Source organism: Octopus bimaculoides, chromosome 5 (assembly GCF_001194135.2).
Source record: "Octopus bimaculoides isolate UCB-OBI-ISO-001 chromosome 5, ASM119413v2, whole genome shotgun sequence".
Classification (NCBI taxonomy): domain Eukaryota; kingdom Metazoa; phylum Mollusca; class Cephalopoda; order Octopoda; family Octopodidae; genus Octopus; species Octopus bimaculoides.
This window is the reverse complement of record NC_068985.1, coordinates 98328571-98329637: the sequence shown is the minus strand read 5'-3', so window position 1 is coordinate 98329637 and position 1067 is coordinate 98328571. Positions and strand designations below refer to the sequence as shown.

The window sequence follows — 1067 nt, the reverse complement described above, 5'->3', positions numbered from 1 at the left end:
ATATATATATATATATATATATATATATATATATATGCGTATTTACATATACATATATGTGTATGTATGTATGTCTTCGTATTATTAGTCGTCTCACTCACCACATGACAATCACTGTTGCTTTGTTTACACTTTGCGTAGCATTAGGCCGAAGAGAGCGATAACTTAGGTACTTGACGGGAAAAGTCATTAAGTACTGAGATGGATTTCGACGACTAAACCCTTGAAAGTGGTATACCAGCAAGGCCACTATACAATAACTCAAACACGTAAAAGAGAAAATATATCTGACACATCGTCATTTAGATTTCAATTCTCACTGGAGTTCATTTACATTTTAAACCATTTTCATATTCATCGAGGCTAACCCAACTATATTATCAGCCTTATGAAATTACTCAGTAAAATCTAATACATATTCTATTCTACCAGGGTACGGATACAATGTCTACAACTTTACAGTGGATAATACTTTTAGTATCTTCGTATCCAGATGTGCAAAAGAAGTTACAAGAGGAAATTGACGTTTTTTTTCGTAAGTTGCAAATGTATACAAACTTTTGTCATGTTATTTCGCTGAGGTTGACTTTGCTTATTCCCCTTTGCAGTCGATGAAATAACTATCAATTGATTACAAAATTTCAGGTCTTATGTCTTTAGAAGAAAGGATTGTTAATTCATACACGCACATCATGTTGAAATGTGTTGGAAAAGAAAAATTCTTAACATTGGGCTAGATGCCCAGTATCTTCCTCAGTATCTTAGTTGTGCCTAACATCACTATTTACTGGAGCTGCCGTTAATTACGTTTTCGGCCTATTTCCTCAATCCATTTGTTAAATCTTTAGGGATACCTCCCAATGCACCATACAGGGATACGTTTTACCCACACTTTCCAATAGCATCTGTAACTCAATGGCTAGGTCCTGGTACATTGCTATTTTCTTGATGCTTCTCATATTGAGGTTCTCATCATTTGGAACTGAAAATTCAATTATCTGGCACGTTCTACTATCTTTGTCTACCACTTCTAAATCAGGCCTTCTAGCCTTTATTACACTGTCAGT

The 1067-nt window shown here is 34.8% G+C and overlaps 1 protein-coding gene across 1 annotated transcript in view; it reads left to right on the top strand.

Annotated features, from left to right (window-relative positions):
• Positions 1 to 1067, top strand: part of LOC106878048 (cytochrome P450 4A12B) — a 27827-nt gene that overhangs the window by 18902 nt on the left and 7858 nt on the right. Inside the window, exon 5 of the mRNA XM_052968087.1 lies at positions 433 to 535. Coding sequence (XP_052824047.1) covers positions 433 to 535 — 103 coding nt within the window. The remainder of the gene's footprint in view (positions 1 to 432; positions 536 to 1067) is intronic.